The sequence below is a fragment of the Elgaria multicarinata genome, chromosome 3, assembly GCF_023053635.1.
Source record: "Elgaria multicarinata webbii isolate HBS135686 ecotype San Diego chromosome 3, rElgMul1.1.pri, whole genome shotgun sequence".
Lineage (NCBI taxonomy): Eukaryota > Metazoa > Chordata > Lepidosauria > Squamata > Anguidae > Elgaria > Elgaria multicarinata.
The window spans coordinates 105,346,570-105,365,338 of NC_086173.1; the positions used below are offsets into that span (position 1 = coordinate 105,346,570).

An 18,769-nucleotide genomic window follows, 5' to 3' on the forward strand; every position below is an offset into this window, starting at 1 on the left:
TGTGTGCACAAAAACCAAACAGTGCAATTCAGCCTTCACCAAAATTGGCCTATAGCCAAACGCCATCTGTAGCATTTTGATTTAGTTCTGTTAAAACTAATTGAATTAAATTAAAAGAAATCCAAGTATTTTGATTTAATTGCATTGAGAATCCATCTGTCAAAGGGTTAGATGACGACAAAATTTTGGTGGTTATAAAGTCAATCAATACTAGTCACTAATTGCCAGTACCAATTCTGGCGCAACCAAAGTTTCTGGCTACTAGAACTGCATGGGCAGTATCAAATGTTAGTCCTATGTAGACTAGATCCATTGATTTCAACGAGTCTACTCTAAGTAGGATTGCCATTGGATACTGTCTTGGTCCTCCCCTGACTCTTGGGAAGTCTAAAACTAATAGGATGCTATGAAGATTCTGCACAGATGCAGCCAGTACCATGATATGATGAAGTGATTCAAGGATGCTATTATACCCTTGAAGGGAAAGGGGTAAATAATGGAGTAACCCCAGGAAGTAAATATATTCTAATATTTTTCCACACTTTTAATGTGTGTGTGTGTGTGTGTGTGTGTGTGTGTGTGTGTGTGTGTGAGTGAGACAGAGACAGAGACAGAGACAGAGACAGAGACAGAGACAGAGACAGAGACAGAGACAGAGACAGAGAGAGAGAGAGAGAGAGGAATCTCCAAAAATTGTTTAGGAAAGGAATCAATTGAATAGAAAAGTTAGGAGTGGGTTGTTATTGTTGTTGAACAGCTAAGCAGTAGGAAGCAGCAAGTACCAGTGAAGCCTGGACTGCAAATTAGGGTCAGACAGAGTAACAGCTAAGTTACTGAAATATTATCTTTCATCTGCGCAATGAAACAATCTGTTTTAATATAAATTTTGGCATGCGATGTTTTTATTAACAGAAGGCAGCTACCAATCGCCATGTGGCTATGGGAGCAGGCTGATATCTTCGCTGGTAGAGTAGAACAGCCAGATGTTAACAAGTGGCATTAAGCACTGCAGACACGTATTCCAGAATACACCTTCCAATTATAATTGCATAACTAAATTATTTCTGATCAGCCAGCTGGAAGGGATTTGTTTGTACTGCCTGTTGCATATACTTCAGCTCTAAGTGAATGCCATAGGATTTGTCATCTTACCAAACCATTCAAGCCTCTGATAGAAGTTAACCACTTACTATGTGTAGAGTTGCTCACCCTGCACTGACTCACAGTAATTTAATTTACTTCCATACGTAATCAGTTTGTTTGTTCCGCCCTTGGCACCTTTACTTTTTCTTCACAGTCAGATTAAAAATTATCCTACATGGCCAACTTACACCATGCTGGTAAAATCTGTAGAAAAAGATACCTAGTAAAACACATGTACCTCATCTTTCTTACCTATATAGGCAGAGCTTAATATAAGCAGCTTAAAACCTACAACAAAATGTAGTAGCTCTCCAAGTAAATTCCACTAATACTGGGATGTGGGACCTCTTTTTTGGCAGGCAAAAGTAATTTTATTAATGCCTTGAATTTTTATGTTTATCTGCGATGTTCCTGACTTTGAACTTCTGACTTTTTGCAAACATGTTGTAAGCTGATTTGAGCATTAAACAACAACAACACAACCAGAAAGGTGGTATACAAGTAATCTAATATGTAGATGTATTTCATTATTTGCCAGGGTGTTACTTCCAAATTATGATACGGGTATTGAAGCTTCCTAACTTTAGAAATACACAACATCCTTGAATTCAACACTATTTTTGGAGGCCAAAAGAAAGGAAGGAATAATGGTTAGGGTGTTGAGACAAACAGTGGCATGCATGTAGGACAACGCAAAAATAAATAAATAAATGCTATAACTCAGTCATTTATATTACTATACTTCTCACAAGGTACATTCCATGCCAAATTTCTTACTAATCAGGCAAATAATATTTATTTTATAACAAACTGAACTTTCAGGCTGTAGAATGATAACACATTTAAGCAGCTAGACAGCTTAGCTATAAAAATAGTTTTGTGGCACTGCAATATCTGTGTATGTACACATAGACACACACTCCACCCCAGACCTTGGCAAGTTAGAAAGCTGTTTATAAAGGAGAAATTCAATTAAGCCATGAAGGCGTTTTGATGATATTGGGCACTATCCAAGCTCAGGGTCACAGACCAAACGTTTATAAGCATCTACAAGAGGCTCAAGGACATCTGGATCACGTGTTACCTTAACAAACAGCAACAAACTAAAAAGCAACTCACAAAGCAAAAGTGAGTGTGTGAAGAAGATCACTCTTGTTCTAAGCAGTAGAAAAGGGATTTGAAATCTTTAGGATGAATCTGCTATGAGGAGGATTTTACAGAGTCTTTTGGTTCTTACCAAGTACCAGTCTGGAATCAGAACCAAAAAAATATTAAAGGAACACAAACTATAAACTAGGTCACTAGGTCAGTTTCTTTGCATCTCTCTTTAAGTGACTGCTATTTATTTGCTAGCAGAGACTATTCAAGAAGAGTTTATTGAAACCTGTCTGGCAAGACTGGGAACGTGGCTTCTTAATAGCAGATGGTGCTGATAGTCGTGTCTTGCTTCTCCTTTACACAAGGGAAGCCCTCTAGGGAAGGGGTCAACAGGAAGAGGGAAATGGAGAAGTTAAAAACAAACCACAGGCAGAAAAACTCTACCAGATAACAATGTTAACCTAACTGGTAATATACGCTTCAACAGCAGAAGGAACTACAAAGACCTGGCATAAATGGCCTTAAGTATACATAATTGAGCTGCAGACTTAGAAGTTCCTACGCACAGTGTAGGTATGTCTGCTAGGTCACCCTATCAAAGGAGGAAAAAGATCTGGGGAAGTAAAAAAAAGAGTGGAGAGAAGCAGAGAAAGCTGGAATCACTTTTATTCCCTCCTCTCTTCCATTTTGACAATATACCTTGAGATTAAAATAATAATAATAATAATAATAATAATAATAATAATAATAATAATAATAGTAGTTACCCGCCTCTCCCTATGGATCGAGGCGGGGTACAACACAAATGTAAACACCATAAAATACATATAACTAATTAAAACATTTAAAACTAATACATTATTAAAAGCAGCACATTATTTTAAAAAAGGCATCTTAAAATTCAACTGGGTAGGCCTGCTGGAAGAGATCAGTCTTTATGGTTTTCTTAAATTCCAGAAGACTGTTACGTTGACAAATCTCTTCCAGCAAGCCATTCCACAAACTGGGAGCGGCAGAAGAAAAGGTCCTCTGGGTAATAGTTGTCAGCCTTGTTTTTGTTGGCTGGAGTAAATTCTTTCCAGAGGACCTGAGTGTGCAGGGCGGATTGTATGGGAGAAGGCGATCCCGCAGGTCAACTGGATCCAAACCATGTAGGGCTTTAAAACAAAAAGTAGAGTCTGTGCCTTCATCTGTGCAATATAATACTCAGACTCATTGCATCAAGATTTGGCCTCATTTTGAATAAGTACAATCAACATCTTTGCAGCAGAATGAAAATGGATAATGATTCTGGGTTTCTATCATAATTTCGGTGAAATAAATATATTATTATAAGAACCATCTATGAAATATTCTTTTGCAGACAGAGACTGTATTTGTGGGAGGAGGAGGATTCAAGCCAATTGGGGGAAACATACAGTTTGAGGATCTTTTTAAAGTCAATGTAATTAAGCAGTGTATATACTCCAAGCATTAAAAATACCCTTCATAAATAAAAGTTCCTGTTTCTTTCCATCATTACATCCCTTGGACAATGTTCATTGTGCCAGCATGGTACAGGAGACAGAGTGTTTTATTTGGATGTGGCAGACCCATGTTCTAATCTGGAATGTCCTTGGCAAGTAATTCTCTCTCAAACTTATTATCTTACAGGGCTGTTATGAAGGACATGGTTTAACCATACAGAAGAGAGAGCTACAGAGAGCACTGAAAACTTTCTTTACTGAAAGTCTGTTCCCTTCCTTTTGAGATTTCGCCAAGGACTGCTCTACAGCTAGACTTTCCTTTGTGTGTGTGTTAATGACAGTAAGGTTCACAGGATGCTGAATTCTGTAGTAGCTACAAAATCTTCACTACTTGTACAAACAGCCCCTACTCGTATGCCATGAAGACGGAAATAAAACTGAAGCGAAAACAGCAACCAGGAACAATTTGCACAACCCTACAGGAAATTATCAATAGGTTAAGTACACACCACTCACAGGCATTTCGCACATGCTTATGTGCAGTGAGAGCAGGGAAATAAAAAGTGGTGACTCCACCACAAAGAAGAGGGCTACTTCCTTTTACCAAATGGCTGTTAAAGCCTCTGAAAAAGAACACATTATAGTGAGTCAGGGTAGCCATCTGAAACTTACAGGTCGGATGTGACAAATAAAGCAATTTTATCTGGTTCCCTGGTTCTCAATGAAATTGCAATCACATTTAAAAAGACAGCATACAGTTTTAACTAGGAAGGAAAAGAAAAGTGGAGCAAGAGCAATATTCTATGGAATTATCATCAATGCCTTTTGCGGTTTTGTATGAACATGCTGATAGCCACCCAGACACTTTATTATAGGGCCTGCCCATGCATGCAGGGGTGGGATTGTGCATCAAAATAGACTTGTTGCTTCTGACTACTGTTTGGTACAGCATGGCTCTCATGGATTCAGAAGTTAGCCATCCCCGAGTACTTACATGGTCTATGTATGTACTATGCAACAATATGGAGAATTACTCAACACAGTTGAAATGGCACGTCATCTCCAGAGTTGTCTAGTCAGTCAATAGGAGTACTTCACAGCAGTAATCCAGACTCCCTGTCTCTTTTATAAACTCTTCTTAAACTCCCAGAGAAACAGTATGTTTACCCTGGCAAGTGCTGCTTTTTTCAAATTTGGAAGAAGTCACTGACATTTTCACTTCATCACCGTATATTAAATTTCTTAGCTAGTAAGAAGGGTCAACATTCCCATTTTATTAAATGCTTAATAAGGGTGCTTACTGTACCTTGCCATAAAAATCACTCATCTGGTATAGTGGGATATGCTGGGTTCCACCATACATCTCAATAACCTCGTCATCAGGCACTGGTTTCAGCCCTCTATAAACAAGGTACAAAAACTTTCAGCAGATAAAACTTAATTGAAATTTAAAAAGTAAACAAGAACAATGGTATGACAGCTCTTTACAAAGCTGAAATGTCAAACAGGAATTGACCTTCACACCAACTCCATTTCTAATGCAGTGTGGACTTTAATTTGTTCCCTGAATCATTAAAACAGAGATTAAACTTTTCAGTTGTAAGTTGGTAGCTAGCTGTGTTCACTTCACTGAAAATAACATCTGGCTGGTTATTTGTGAAACTTTTTAAAATAGTTATATAACGGGTATGTACCATTATATTTTGGAAGAGATTGTGCAAGTGAATAGACATAATATGATTTTATCAGAATGTCCATAAAGCTCAAAGTACTACTTTTAGCTTAAATTTATAGCTGAAACAGCTACGAGGTCACTGTCTCAGTCGCAAGAACTGCTTCTTCAGAGCAGAATTTTCTACTAGACTCGGGTTCAAAAACTGTATGGCTTGTTCCCCTTCTTGCCCAGTTTATTTATTATTACTTTTATTACACTGCCCTGAAGCTATAGGTTTAATAACATGCAGCATAATCAGGAACTGATATAAGTTTGAGGACTATTCACCAAAACCAACAATGTTTTCAAACAATAGTCATGAACTTTTAAGAAGCTCTTCAAACATAATGTTCTGAACTTCAGACAAAAACTTTAATTGACTGCTAGAAGATTTTGTTTTTATTCTAAGAAAGGATGTTTTTATAAAACTCCAGTTACAAATATGGCAGCTATGCACATCTATCAGAACAAGATGTCAGCTTCTTTCTTTATAGTTTTTGGTAACTATCGCTAAACTTGCTAATCTTCTTGATGCAGCTTGTATATGTTTCAACCACTCAAAAACCGCTCTTTAATTCTTGCCTCTTTAGCTCAGTGAGGGGCAATGCAATTCCCAGGACAGCCAACTTCAGGAAGTCTTGCTGTTACATTCAAACAACAGCCTCTCAGTCACAGCTTTAGAACTCAAGTGATGTAAGTGATTGCATAGAACTGCCCATAAAAATAACTAGATTTACATTCCCACACTTGGGCCATTAAATGCTGCCTAAAAGCAACCATCTAAAGGGCAACAGATCCAAAAAGGGAAGGGTTTGTATTTTTATGTGTTTATTTCTTTAAAAGATGAGATTCAACTCACTGATATGCAGTACCCAACTGAACGTAGTGGAAAGCATCAATCTTCATCAGAAGGCTCTGAAAGATAATCAGACCTTTACAGTGAGAATACTTCATATATTTACTCAGACTGAAGAATCTAAAACAGTACAGTCCTAGCTAAACTAAACCTCACATTGTAGTGGCTTTTAAAATTACTCTTAGAGAACATTATCCACAAATTAGACCCAATGAGCAGGACAGAACTCTAACTAACCCCCACCCCCTGTAGTGCAAAGCACCCCCCAAAAAATAAGAAAAATCAGGCCAGTATCACAACAGCCTTGCACTGGCAGGAAGCTACTGCTGATAAGACTGAGGAAATAAGATGGAATTGTGGATACGGCAGGCAAGGGTTCATCTAAAGAGTCCTATGCTCATTTGAGGAAGCCCCATTCCTGATGGTGTAGCAACATGCTTCTTCTGGGGTGGCAAGAAAAAAACCCAAAGGAGTGGGCAAAATGACTACCCAATCCCCTGTCCAAAGCCACAGAGGCTGACTAATTCAAGAATCGATCTAAGCTTCAAGAAGGGAGCACATTTCAAACCATGCAAGAAGCTGCCCACCACCAACTTATACAGCAGCATCATTTCCTAAAGGGAGTGCAAATGTAACGTATGCACTGGCCTCAGCATTTCAGATATTCTCCCCATCCTGCTTCCAACTTCAAGAGAACCTTACTTTGATAAAGCTGCTCAACAGACAAAGACCTAACAGTTCTTAAATCACTACAATATTGCCCTGCATACTACTGACAAAAACTGCTGAACAGAAAAAAGACTTCATAGCATCTTAATACCTACTTGCATAGGTCATCACTATTGAACGCAACTGATTGTTGAAAAATGACTTTCCTGCTTCATACAGTCTATGCCACAGCTCTCATAGTTTTTCAAGTTGCCTTTATCCTTTTGCATCATGTCCCTTTTTTTCTCCTCCCACAACTCCCATACAGTGCACAACAAATATTATTCCTAAATTCAGAAAATGCTAAGTCATGAACAAACAAACAACAATATCAATTACTCCACTGGAAGCTTTCACTGTTAAGCATTATCTGCTTTCTAGATTGCCTTTCTATCAGGCTTGTAGACAAGAAGCTCCAGATAGTAAGAAAATGTAATGCAAATTTACCATTTTCTTTCCCAGTCCATAATGACCTAGTTCGCATAATGTAATAATCAACAGTTAGTTAGCCATTGGTTGTTTGGGACAAAGAGGTATGCTAAACAATTGTGATATCTGAACTTGGAACTCTGGGATGTTGAGGGGAAAACTAACCTAGAGTTATATAACCCAAAATCAAACCACGGGTTATCACTGTGGGTTGTTTCTCTCCCAAAAACCCAGAGTTCTGGGTTTAGTTCTCACAGAGAACACTCTAGGAATGGGGCATCCCTGGGCTGTTTAGCACACCAGGAGCTGGTGAGTAGTTGGGAGCTAGCATAGTTGCTCGCTCCAGAACTACTTATAGTTAACAAAAAGTGGGTTGGTTTCACTGTGTGAACCAGGTCATATGCTCAAAGTCCCTATTAATTACATTTCTTCCTCCAGGAGCAGCCTTAATTTCTGAGAGACTCAGTGGGTAAATAAATATTGGCACACCACACAGAAGCTGCATTATCCAGCTCCATAAATACGGTGAAAGAACACATTAACAAAGACTGAATCTTTATAACTTACCTTGTGCACATCATAGTGAAGCCCTCTTATGGCAAATCCAGGAATATATTCATATTTCCTGAGTCCCTCTGGGTACTGCAAAACATTTCACTAGGAAGTATCAGGGCATCTTGTCACACTGAGGTACATGCTACATTAATTTAGTTTATTCAAAGACCAGTAAAATCCCAGAAGACTAGCAAACTAGTGTAATGTGTGTATTGGATAGTGTGACAGACTTGGATTGTGATCAATCACAAAAATCATTGGATTACTTCAGGCTCTCTCAAAATAACCTATCGCACAGGGATTTTTCAGGATAAGAGACAGACACCATGTATGCTGCCATATTGTTGTAAAGATACGATTTTAAAAATGTAATAAATAAAAACCCAGTAGCCAATTATGGCAATTGCATCAGTAAACATATGGGTGTCCAAGACATTTATACAATATTGTTCATGGCCTGGGGTCCTGTTTTCAGAAATAACATGGGCCTGTTCATACTAATTTCAGGTTCAAGACACCAGAAAAAGTCATCTGGAAGGCTCGTGCTATTTCACTGTTGCAATGATCTAGTTTGCACAATCACTGCAACCCACCTCAGCTTATTAGTCATTGTGGATCAGCACCATGGACACCATGATGCTGATCCAAGCTCCCACCACTGTGGTTTCTTGTGTTGCCCGAACCCAGCAATGGTAGCTTGCTGAGATGGTTAACAAACCATCCCACAACTCTGCAACAAGCCATGGGTTCTGGGGAATTTATTAACCACCCCTATAAGCCACCCTCGCCAGTTATGGGAGATACAAGGAGCTGTACCCAATGTTGGAATTATGCAAATCAGCCAGCATATAACCGACACGCCTTGTTAACCACCCTGTGATTATGTGAACTGGGTCACTGTTACAGTGACTCAATCCTTCCTGGAGGAGCAGCTTTAAAAATATAAGAAAAAAAATATAAGAACTGTTTTGTGAACCGCCCAGAGAGCTCCGGCTATTGGGCGGTATAGAAATGTAATAAATAAATAAATAAATAAGAAAATACTTCTGATCTCCTTCAGTGGTTGTGTTTGGACGATACAGTAGTCAACGAAGGGGGAATAGCCAACTCCACGGATTTCTATTGAGGGGGTGCTCCCCAAATGACATGTTGCCATACCCCATTGAGCGGCTGACACTTGCGACGAGTGGACTAATAATCAACACGGTGCTTGACTGACAGAGCCCCCGCCTCCCTCCCCACCCTCGCTTCTACCTCAGTCCTCCCAGTGCTATCCCAGCAGCCACCACGGCCCAAAACCCATGGTAGCCACCATCGCCAAACAGGAAATGATGATGCTCATATCACACTGGCTCCTTTGCGGCTGTGGTCAGACCTCCTGCGCTCTGATAATTGCCAGCAACTTCAGCGAAGTGGCTCCTGGCAGGCAATGGGATGCCCCTTCCCCCTTCATGCCTCTCCCACACAGTTTGCCCACTTGCCCTTTGGACACCTTAGCCCCTCTCTGCCCCTTGCTCTCTGCACGCTATCTCAGTGATCTACCCTGGTACCACGCCACCCAGCCAGGCAGCCACCCCAATCTCCCCCTGCTCCTCCATAATCTTCCTCTTCCCCATACCTAGTGGAATGCCTATTCAAATCGCACACGCAGGCAAGCCAGCCTCATGCAGCCCCCCTCCTTCCTCTGCCAACGCTTGGCACTTCCTCCCCGCTCCTCCTGTTCCCCAAGACCAGTGGAATGCCCATTCAAATGGTGCACGTGGGCAAGTGAGCTCCAGAACCGTCTGGCTGCGCCAGCTGTGGTTGTTATGTGAAACTTCTGAAAGATTGCATAACACTCCAACGGCCCTGCATCCCTGCTCTTCTATCAATCCCCTCCCTGCCCCACTGTCCATGGCAACTTCCTACAACTATTTCCAGCTCGCTAATCTGTACTCCCCCACTGCCAGAGGAGCCCTCCTGCCAGATGGCTCGTGTAGCTTCTCACAAACACCCAAGACTGCCACTGTTGCCAGCACAGATTCCACCACCCAGGACATCTCCAAAAGCCAGGCCAAGGAAATGGGATCACTGTCGACAGGGAATGGGGGACAAAGAGGGGGGAGATGGGCAGCAGAGGGCATGGGCACCTGTCAGAAGGCCCTCATTTCGTGAGCGCAATGAGGGGAGGTGGTTGTCATCTGTTGCTAGGCAGATTTCGGAATTGAGTTTTGGTGGCTGTAGCAGTGGCCGGCACGGTTTTGGTCACTTTTGCCTGAGGACTCTGTAGGCAGCTGAAATAGTCAATGGAGCCCAACAAATGACACACTAACCAACGGTTGTGCAAATAGTCAACTCTGCAGAGCATTGGTTATCTCCGTTGGTTATTTTGGGAAAACAGTTTTTGCCCAACAGACAATACAATAACCAATGGTTGACTATTTAACTAACATTTGACTGCTTAAACCACCATTGGTTATCATGTGGTCCAAATTGGGCCAGTGTCACCAGACCAAAAGAGGGAGAAAAGGGGGATTACACAAACCCAAGGCTCAGCCACACAGCCTTTTTGTATGTTAAAGGTTTTATATTATGTATTTTGCATTGTAATTTTTGTAAACCACCCAGACAGTTTGGCTATTGAACAGTATAGAAATGAAATAAATAAATAAATGAAATGAATGATTAAACTATGATTTAGTGTTACACATGAACCAGGCTATTCTCATGCAAAGGGTGTTACATGTTCCTTACTTGCAGGACATTCTATAAGCCCCAAGCACAGAAGTTGGAGCTGCATGCAGTTATCTCACTTTCATCTTGATACTGCACTGCCCTGACCTGCTCTGCTAAGATCGAGTTTCGTACAAGGATAAAAGCATCATTTAATAACCAGGAGATGAAAAACAGCAAAATTAGGGAAGGTACATTACCTTATATTGCTCAATTAGGATGTCTCTGGCAGTGTTGAATATCATAGAATGCAAGAGGTTTGAATACTGTGCTAATGTGTAATCATAATCAAAGCCGTAGATCTCCACATCTCCCAGGCTGATCTCATTATTTGCATAGATGGCTGCTGGGTTAAGAAGATTGCAGACCCCTGGCGGGAGGAGATCTGGAACAAGGGGAAAAAATACAGTCAATCTTTCAGCTTTTGATCCTGTACCATATGGAGTGGGAATCTGCTAATTTGCAAAAACAACAACAGTATTCACTTTCCACTTTCATGGCAGCTGTATTGCAGGGAATACTATTAAATATTTCTTTTGAAATTGATGGTGTGAAATTTTCACTTATGCTTGATAAATCTTTAACAAAATACCAATATTTCAATTTCCATTGCCAAAAAGAATTAGTGGAGCAAGGAACAATTTTTGCTGTGAGCCTACACACAATGGCTGAATCTCAAGTTTCCTCCCGATGGTAGGAGTGTTCCTTGAGCAGAGTTCCACACATGAGATGCTGATGCTAGTGGAAGGGTGTGTGGAGGCAGGTTTGACTGATTCCACTTTTCCCTTGCAGACAAATCTATTCTGGAGGGTTGGGAGACTCTCTGGAACAGTGTTAGGAAGAGGGGGGAAATTAGCAAAAATACCTCTCTTCTGCTGGATTTCACCCTTGTTTGTGAACAGAAGGAGCCCTTCTGTTTGCAGAAGCTCAGTTTGTATCCAAGCAATTCTATCCTGAGTAATGAAGTTCTTTTCAGAGATGCTCCCACATTCTTAAATTCAGCTTTTGATGTTATTATATATCTCTGATCACTCTTTTCCCAACAAATCACGGACTATAAACCTAGATAACCATATTCTTCTCTTCTGATCTGCAGCAGGCAACTACTGGGTATTACAATGCAGTTTAACCTCAAGAAAGTTTTTTCAGGAGTTGATTCTCCAAGGAGAAAACAAGGTTCACCAAAGGAGGCAAGCCCCTGCCCAGCACTCTCACCACCTGCCTGTGCGCATCATCAGATGAGCGTTTTATTGCATGCTCATTACTGGCCACTCACGGATTTTTGTGGGTCCTTTTGACACTGCCACCTCCCCCTCCTCCCGCACGTTTCCTGCTCCTTCTGGATATTTTTCCACAACAAAATAAGATCCGAGGTTTTTTTAAAAAACAACAACAACTTGCCACCATTTCTTGCTGTGTGCAGGAAAAGCAGTGCGATAAAAATGCCTGAATAGGCCACATGGTCATTGATGCTTCCTCTTTCTTCCCTGTGTGAAGGAAGAAGAAGCTGCTCATCCCTATTGAGGGACAGCAGCAGGAAGCCAAAGCAATGGCAATTTCCCCTCCATCTGATGACGCTCAGAACTGTGATTATGATCAGTTATGCCAGCTTTTTGCCCATGAATTGTTATTGCAAATTTATGAAAGCAGAAGCATGGGGAGATGAAATAATGACTTCACATAGTTCACCTTTAAAAAAAGTCTTCATGAAGAGTGGCTCAGATACCTCCAAAAATACAGCCATCTGGACGAAATAATGCCTGACTCAGCCCATCCACATTATAGCTCCACTTCCCAGCAGCAATCAGCATAAATAGCGTGATTGCCATAGCTGAAAAATGTGCTATTTCACTCACGTGAATCATCATTGGGAAGTGATGGCTGTAAGGGACATGCTGGGTCAGATGTTACAGTTTCTCTATAACTGCACTCTTCCCAGGGAATCTAGATGAAGTTTCCAAATATCTGAACCAGTCCTGAGTTAGAGGAACAACACTTAGATCTTGGAAACATAATGCTCAATAGGCATCATATTTGGTGGAGATGCCCTTCAGTAGAGACTTATTGGTCTCCAATGATGGAAGCTATTTATTAGACGATGGGAATTTGACTGAGGTTTGATGTCTTAACATGGACTTTCAACTCTTGAGATGAAGATTGCGTGTATAGTTCTATTAAACTAAGGCTACAAAATCTTTTGTGGCTGCAAAATTTGTCTTAAAAACTATGTGTCCTTTCCTGTTCTAAACAGCTCTCTCTTGGATGGATAATGTGTTGCATTTATGAAGTTAAGAGGATAGAATTGTTTAAGATGCTGAATATTTATAGAGCAGCTTCAGTTTCTACTGATGCTAGTAGTAAGCAAAAAAAGTCCTATATGTTATCTGACGCCAGTTAGCTGTTTTCTGAAAGCACAATGTTAAACACAGCATTTCACTTTCAAAATGCTCTAAAAACAACTAGCCCTAGGCAACGTTGACTACCAAGGAAAGGACTTCTAGAGTTAGCCCACTGCAGCATTCTCAGAGTTCCTTTGCTCTGAAACACTTTGTTTTTGTTTTTAGTAACACTACTTCAGCCCCCAAGAGTGCAGGTATCTTATAAGATAACCATCTCTCAAAGTAGAGCCAATTAGCTTCAGAAGAGGTTGCTACCATTAGCACTGAAATGTAAACACCAAACAACTAATGTCCAAAACACATAGTTTCATATTTGTAATCAATCCTTAAGTTACACAGTATCATATATAAGCTTTTTAAAAACCAAGAGATTGTTTTTCTCTGCAAAGGCTTGAAGCAGTTTTCATTAAGGATGCAATCCTATGCATATTTAGACAGAAAAAAGTCCTTTAATTCCCAGCATGCTGGTGCCTGGAATGATGGGAGTTGTAGGGCTTTTTTCCTGTTTAAACATGCATAGGATTGCACCCTAAAAGCATTAACATTTGGGATATAACAACAGATAACAAAAGTCTCAGCAAACATAAACCAAATCAGGTGTATAACAACTCCTGAATGTGTGACAATTTTTCACTGAACAAAATTAATTGCCAGTTGTAAACCACATTGAATGGTCACAAGAGTCAGGAGACAGCTGGAAGGTTTGAAATTAGGTGTTACATACAATAATAATAATAATAATAATAATAATAATAATAATAATAATAATTGTTACCTGCCTCTCCCTCCGGATCAAGGCGGGGTACAACATAAATGCAAATGCCATAAAATATATATAATTAAAACATTTAAAACTAATACATTATTAAAAGCAGCACATTATTAAAAGGCATCTTAAAATTCAACTGGGTAGGCTTGCTGGAAGAGATCAGTCTTTATAGCTTTCTAAAAATCTGGAACACTGTTAACTTGACGAATCTCTCTTTTGATCTTTGTATCAAAAGATATGATTATTTTAAAAAAATGTTTTTTAAACCACTGTATTAGCCATATGTGAATGATTCACAGAAGATTATTTTCCATATTTCTACTATGGAAAAGACTGATGAAAGTCTGCCAATTAACCATATATTTTATTTATTAGCAGCCTATTTTCAGGCTTCTAGGGTAGGTTGCACGGTATTCCTGAAGAATTATTGTGTTATTTTGCTAGAAGAAAAGCAGCATCTTGTGACATCTGTATGACTACTGGGTGTGAAAGACTAATACTGCAAACGTGTGCATGTTCATACAGACATAATTCCCATTGTGCCCAATAAGATTTACTTCCTAGTAAGTGTGTTCAGGATTGCAGCCTAATTTAAACTGTAGTGGATTTAAGGCACCAGCAAACTCTTGTTTTTATCGCATAGTATTTTTTCTCTTACCTGTCAAATGATGTAAGCAACGCATAAAGTCATATGTCTTCTAGTGCAAATATTTCCATTTATAAACTGAAAGCTTACCATCAAGGCATTTTCTTAATATCTACTTAAGATCTGCCAATAAGTAATCTTGTTCATGTAAAGACTCTCAGGGAAAAACAGACAAAAACATCCATGTTATCTGCTGAATTCTAGTTTAATATTATTTATTAAATGCATCACCCACCTTTAGTCCTATTGGAAACCTGGCACTATAGTAGGACCCTGGGACACCCAACACAATACAATCACATTTTATAAAATTAAGTTTTATAAAACCACCTTAGCATCATTTGAGAGAAAAACATAAGCAACTCATCCAACACATATGTCAAGTGGTTTTGTTTTGTTTTTAAAGTCGCCTAAAGCCAAAAAGAGAGCAAGCAGGTAGGCTTTTTCAGGGTAGGCAGATATTAAAAAATATGGCGTAGCAGCAGTTAGACCACATTATGCCACAAACTAGTCTTTCTGCAAATACAGGATTATTCTTTTGCCAGTGATTTGGTCCCAATAACCTAAGAAGAGAATAGCCCACCACTAGAGCTCAGGACCCTGAATAAAACTCAAAGATCAATTCTGTCGCCCAGAATTGAGGCTAAGTTTAGAGCAGGAAATTGGGATACACAGAAAGGTCAGTTGTGCACTTGAGGATCGTGGATCGTGGAGCAAGGTTTGTTTACCAGTGAGGGGAACACTACAAAGTGTGTACAAGTGGCACCTCCCCATTCTCAATCAATGCTGATGGGTAAGGACTCTGTGCCTGATCCTTAACCACTTCCTTCCTTCAGTTCTTAAGTGACACAGATGGCCAAAGTACCGGTTTGAATTCAAGATGCTTATTATGGTCTGGTCTTTGCACAGTTCTTGCCACTGGACCTTCATCTTGGATTTAAAGATGGGGTTAAAGGCAATTGATGGAACTTTTCTATTGCTTAAAAGCAAGATAGGTTGCTATTCTGATGCCTTTTTAAACAGAGAATTTTACAAGGAGGGCACTGCAACTGAAAAGGCCTTATTCTTTACAACTTGCCTTACTTTCAATGGCAAAGGCACTTGGGAGTCTCATTTGAAGACCTATGTACACAAGGAGTCCTTATAGGAGAAGACGGTCTTTAATCCCCACTGAGGGATTTAAAGATCAATGCCAATGCTGAATCCAGCCTGAATCCAGAATCAATTGGGAACTAGGACAGCTGATTCAAAATGCATGCTCCCTGCAACTGACACTAGTCAATAATCTGTTGACAGCATTCACAACTCAGCACAACAGAACCTTTTGAAACCTCTTCAAGCGCAACCTGACAAAGAGTATGTTTCAAAAGTCCAATCTAGAATTTATACAGCATTCATAACAGTTATCAAGAAACCATTTCCTAGAGGTCCTGCAAATTGGAAACCAACCAAAGCTGCAATTGAGGGATACAGCTGCCAGTTGCACCCCATCCCCAAGCTGCCTACCTGTGCCAAAAGGAAATGTGTGACCTCATTCGGAAGAGGGAACATATCCTGAGCTTCCGATGAGAAGCCAGAATACCTATGATCAACACTGAATTTCGGTGTTATTTTCCCCTAATCCAGCTCATCACTAACTCTAGATCAGGGGCAAGCAACTTGATACCTTTCAGATGGTTTAACTCTCATAATCCCCAACCACTGGCCATGCTGGCTATGTTTATGGAAGACATGGACCAAAACATCTAGAGCGCACCATACTGCCTACCCCTGCAATAGACACCAAGTTCAAGGAATCCACTGCCTGCCCCCGATTAGCTGAAAAAGGAAAAATGGAGGTGGGTGTCATAAGCCCCACTGTGTTTCCAAGAATACCAGCTCAAAGGCCCTTTGGTGCTTCTCCAGGAACAATAGCAAGAATTTGTACTATATTGCTAGCTTCAGTCTCTATGCTATGGGCGCAGAACCTTTTTCAGCCCAAGGGCAGAATTCCATGGGGCCTCATTCCATTGATGGGTGGGGCCAAAGGGGAAAGGGGCGTGGCCAAAAATGACAACAGGTTTTAGCTTAAAGCTCTTGCCACCAGTCACTAAGCCTTAGGAGAAGCATTTCAATCTTGGAGAATGCAGAAAAACTGAACAAAAGCCAGGAATCCACCAATCGACTGGAACCAGGGGGAAAGGGATTGGGGCCAGGCAAAGGGAGAATGACCATATGAGGAACACTGAAGGGCCAGGTTGACCCCTGCACCCAGGATTTTGCACCCCTGGTCTATGCTCCCTACCACTGTTCCTCCAGAACTGTAAGACCAGAAAAAGAGTGCATTCTGGAAACCTTATGTTGTACTACCTAATTAAAGAGGCAGAGATGAATTTAATATGGAGTAAAGTAAAACATACATCATGGAATCAGCAGGTTTATTACCTTACTTAGTAGCAAAAGTTCTTTCAAATATCAGCATACTCCACAAACATAAAACACAATTTAAGAACACTGAAGTAGAATCTGACAGGGTTGCAAGATTATTAATTTTTATATTTGTGCTCTAGCACTTTTGTGGGTTTTTAGCAAAATTTAGGATGTTTTTCTAATAGTCAAAAGTTGCTGAACTGAAATATCTGATTATGTAAAACACACAAACAAAAGCATACTTACAGTACAATCCTATATATGTCTGTTCAGAAGTAAGTCCTACTGAGTACAACAGGGTTTACTCTCAAGTAAATGAGTATAGGATTATAGCCTCAGTGTGGTAGAAATTATATATTCTAATAAACTGGACCATTTTCTTGGATTTTTTCATATTTATATTTGCAACATTTGTAAATATTTTGAATCATGACAACTGAACAGCACTGGCAGGGTTTACTTTTTAACAAAAAACTTAAGGGACTGATAACATAATAATTTTAGCAATTATATAATATAAATGTGCTTTTTAGGGACAGTCACCTGGGAAAGTTAATTATAGGTTCTAAACCACTTAATTTTACTGGTGTATCAAGTTCATTATGTTATCAATTTTATGAAATAGTTAATTTTAAGAATAGAAATTTTCCCACAGAAGCATAGGGCAGTGGAAAATGTCACACCCTAATTGCTGGGTTTTAGATTCAAAGAACCCAGTCTACAAAATCTGTTGCCTAAACCTTGTTGTCTCTCCTACTTTCCAGAACATTAGTTTTAGCCTACTTGGCTAAGGCAATCTAATTGGTGATGATTATAACTTTGCAAAGTGGACATTTTCTTGCTAAAAGCACCAACTCATTTCGAGTGCACACATTAACAGCACTTTGCCCAGGTTACAAAGGGATCCTTATAATCTTATCCATAGAAAATTTCCTTTCAGGAACACAGTAGACTAGGTATAGGATATCCAAAGTGATTCAAGACGCTCTGTCTGGGATCCTAAACACATTTAGCTAGAAGCCTCATTGAACTCAATGAGTCTTACTTCCGAGTAGACACGGCTAGGATTTCGCCATCACTTGCAACCTCCGAGGGCTGTGAATGATTAAACCCCGTTTGTTATTAGAATATCTGACCAGGACAAGAGGGGAAGCCACAGGCTCGCTCCTGCACTGACAGCAGGTACTGCACGTGTCTTCCTTAGGCCAGCCTGATGGGCTGTGAAAGGCTTAATTCGATGCGAGCCCCCCTAAGCCGGACTATAGCTTGAACAGGACCCAGATTTCAGGTAGAGGAAGCCTTTTAGTTCAGGACCGTCGGAGTCTGGTATTGGCAAATGCACCAGACACAGGGCCGAAGAACCCCACGTCCAGGGCAATTCAGGAAGGGTAGGTGGGTTGTTTTTGTTTTTACCGTAAACCAGCTTTTTCATCTCGTGGTATCTGGCCCAGAGGTAGGACTTCGTGTCTATCCTTTCGATGGGGCTGGGTTGGTGGGTGCCCAGGGGAGCGGCTGCTGCTGTTGCTGCATGGCTGCAGTCGCCGGCTCTCTCGCCTCGGTCGCTGAGAGCAGACGGCGGTGGCTGGGGCTGGTGGGCCGTTTGCTGGCCGCAGCCCACGAGCCCGTCCCCGCTGTCGCTGCACTTAGAGCAGCAGCCTTGACTGGAGAACCCGGCTACTAGCTGGAGGCCGGCTACCCCGCCGCCCTTCCATATGCCGCTGCTGGCAACCCTGAGTCCGACGACCGCCATGGCAGGTTCACAAGACCATCTCCCGAGAGAAGCCCCGCTCAACAAGCAAGCAAGCAGCACCACTCTCCGCTCCACGGACTGGACACGAGCCGCCAGCCAATCCAACCGCGGCCAG

General features: G+C 40.7%; 1 protein-coding gene across 2 annotated transcripts in view; it reads right to left on the reverse strand.

Moving 5' to 3' along the window:
• The window catches only part of NT5DC2 (5'-nucleotidase domain containing 2), a 32,285-nt gene extending 13,868 nt beyond the window's left edge, over positions 1-18,417 (reverse strand). The window contains exons 1-5 of one of the 2 annotated variants that reach the window (XM_063121148.1): positions 18,318-18,417; positions 10,882-11,066; positions 7,982-8,056; positions 6,281-6,336; positions 5,014-5,107 (exon numbers count right to left, since the gene is read on the reverse strand). In XM_063121148.1, coding sequence (XP_062977218.1) covers positions 5,014-5,107; positions 6,281-6,336; positions 7,982-8,056; positions 10,882-11,066; positions 18,318-18,336 — 429 coding nt within the window. In that variant the 5' untranslated portion in view covers positions 18,337-18,417. The remainder of the gene's footprint in view (positions 1-5,013; positions 5,108-6,280; positions 6,337-7,981; positions 8,057-10,881; positions 11,067-18,317) is intronic. The other variant, XM_063121147.1, reaches the window with a different exon arrangement.
• Positions 18,418-18,769: the final 352 nt, after the last annotated feature.